The 2,003-nt window shown below is 45.7% G+C and overlaps 1 protein-coding gene across 1 annotated transcript; it reads right to left on the bottom strand.

Annotated features, from left to right (window-relative positions):
• Positions 1 to 361: 361 nt before the first annotated feature.
• Positions 362 to 1,297, bottom strand: LOC101681895 (olfactory receptor 149-like). The gene has a single exon (XM_004750253.1). It carries the CDS (start codon positions 1,295 to 1,297, stop codon positions 362 to 364), a length of 936 nt encoding a protein of 311 aa, XP_004750310.1.
• Between the last annotated feature and the right edge of the window lie 706 nt (positions 1,298 to 2,003).

The following is a 2,003-nucleotide window of genomic DNA, read 5'->3' on the forward strand; positions in this document are numbered from 1 at the left end:
ACATTAAGCTCCTGGACTTGTAGTCCCCACATTCTTTTTTTTTTTTTTTTTAAGATTTTATTTATTTATTTGACAGAGAGAGATCAAAGTAGGCAGAGAGGCAGACAGAGAGAGGGGGAAGTGGTTCCCCACTGAAGAGAGAGCCCATTGTGGGGCTCGATCCCAGGACCCTAAGACCATGACCTGAGCTGAAGGCAGAGGCTTTAACCCACTGAGCCACGCAGGTGCCCACCCCACTTTCTAAAATGGAGATAACCATAATAATACCTGTGCTTTCCGATTCAAAAGTATTTGTGAGAACCCTATAAAACTGTTAACAGAAGCTACAAAGTGTGGTTGAGCCTTTCCTAGCGTTCTATCCCTACAACGGCTCAGGAAGGAAGCCCAAGTGATATAGCACCTTCCTCAGAGATGATTTGACCTCCTTGTTCCTGAGGCTGTAGATCAAGGGGTTCAGCATGGGGGTGACCAGGTTATTCAGGATCTGGACAGTTGCATCCAGCCAGGGGCTTGGGGTTGGCCTTAGGTAGATGAGGACCACTGGCATGTAGAAAAGCAAGATGGCAGTGAGGTGGGCACTGCAGGTGGAGAAGGCGCGGCGCCGGCCCTCTGCCGAGCGGATCTGCAGGATGGAGCAGACAATGCGACTGTAGGAGGTAAGGATGAGAAGGAAGCAACTGAGGGGCATGAGGCCCACACTGATGAACCCCACCATCTCCAGGGCTGAGGTATCAGCACAAGCCAGCTTCAGCATCACCGGAATATCACAGAAGAAATAGTCCACCTCATTGGCGCCACAATAGGGCAACTGGAAGGTGAGAGCGGTTAGAAAGGTGGCCTGAATGCAGCCAAAAAAGGAGGTCCCCACGGCCAGGCTGGCGCACGCTCTGTGGCTCATGATCACCGTGTAGCGCAGAGGGTAGCAGATGGCGACAAAGCGGTCATAGGCCATCACCGTGTACAGGAAGCACTCGGTACAGCCCAGGAAGTGGTAGAAGAAGAGCTGGGATGCACAGCCTGCATAGGAGATGACCCGGCTGTTCCCTGAGAGGTAGAAGAGCATCTTGGGGGAGCTCACAGAAGGGAAAAATATGTCACACACAGAGAGTTGACACAAGAAGAAGTACATGGGGGTGTGGAGCCGAGTGGAGGAGACAATCGCGAGGAGGATGAGCAGGTTCCCCAGAAGAGTGAAGATGTAGAAGCCCAAAAACAAGACAAAGAGCATGCTCTCCAGGTCCTCCGTGTGGGGGATGCCCAGCAGGATAAATTCAGTCACTACTGAGAGATTCCTCATAGCTGTGAGAAAGTCAGACCTCGAGAAGGAAATCAAGACAGCAACGTCCGAACACCAACATCAAATTCTCAAGCGTTTCGCTGATGAGTGCTTTGGCTCTATTTTTAACAATCAAGACCAACCTTCTTGCTAATGGCAAGATGTATATAAAAACATCAGGTAATAAGAAATGTCAATCTCCATCCCACTCCTGGGAGGAATGTTTTTTAGAAGCTGATGGTTGTCCTCTGTGACTAGATCAGAAGTTTAGAGACAGATTCAAAGTATTCTCATGTTGAGAAATCTTTTTACTGCTGTTCATTCACTCTTTAGTATTTACTGTCTGTAGGCATATTTGTATTTTGAACTCTCATGGTGTCTTTGAGTAACATACTTCCACGATTCATGTTACTCTAGAAAAATCAGGGGGAAAATTGTGTTGGAAATCAGAGCACTTCATTTGAATCCTAGCTTTGCCGCGTATTGGCTAAACTATTTAAAACCACTTATACATCTTTGATAGATGTGGCTTCATTGTCTATAAGATGAAAATCATAATTATTATAACAACAATATAACAACAATATCAACATTAAAAATATCCTGGTATCTTAGGAAAGTTTATGACATATCTGTGAGAGTGTCTGGCAAAAACATAAATCCCAATTAAAAGTGTTCCTTTATTTTATATAACTTAAATTTACTCCTTTAAGTGCTTCCCTTTAAC

The sequence above is a fragment of the Mustela putorius genome, unplaced genomic scaffold (genome assembly GCF_011764305.1).
Source record: "Mustela putorius furo isolate JIRA1106 unplaced genomic scaffold, ASM1176430v1.1 tig00000460_pilon_pilon_pilon, whole genome shotgun sequence".
NCBI lineage: Eukaryota > Metazoa > Chordata > Mammalia > Carnivora > Mustelidae > Mustela > Mustela putorius.

Bases quoted from the DNA above. Each gene is read 5' to 3' on its own strand.
- LOC101681895 (XM_004750253.1), bottom strand. From the start codon at position 1,297: ATGAGGAATCTCTCAGTAGTGACTGAATTTATCCTGCTGGGCATCCCC.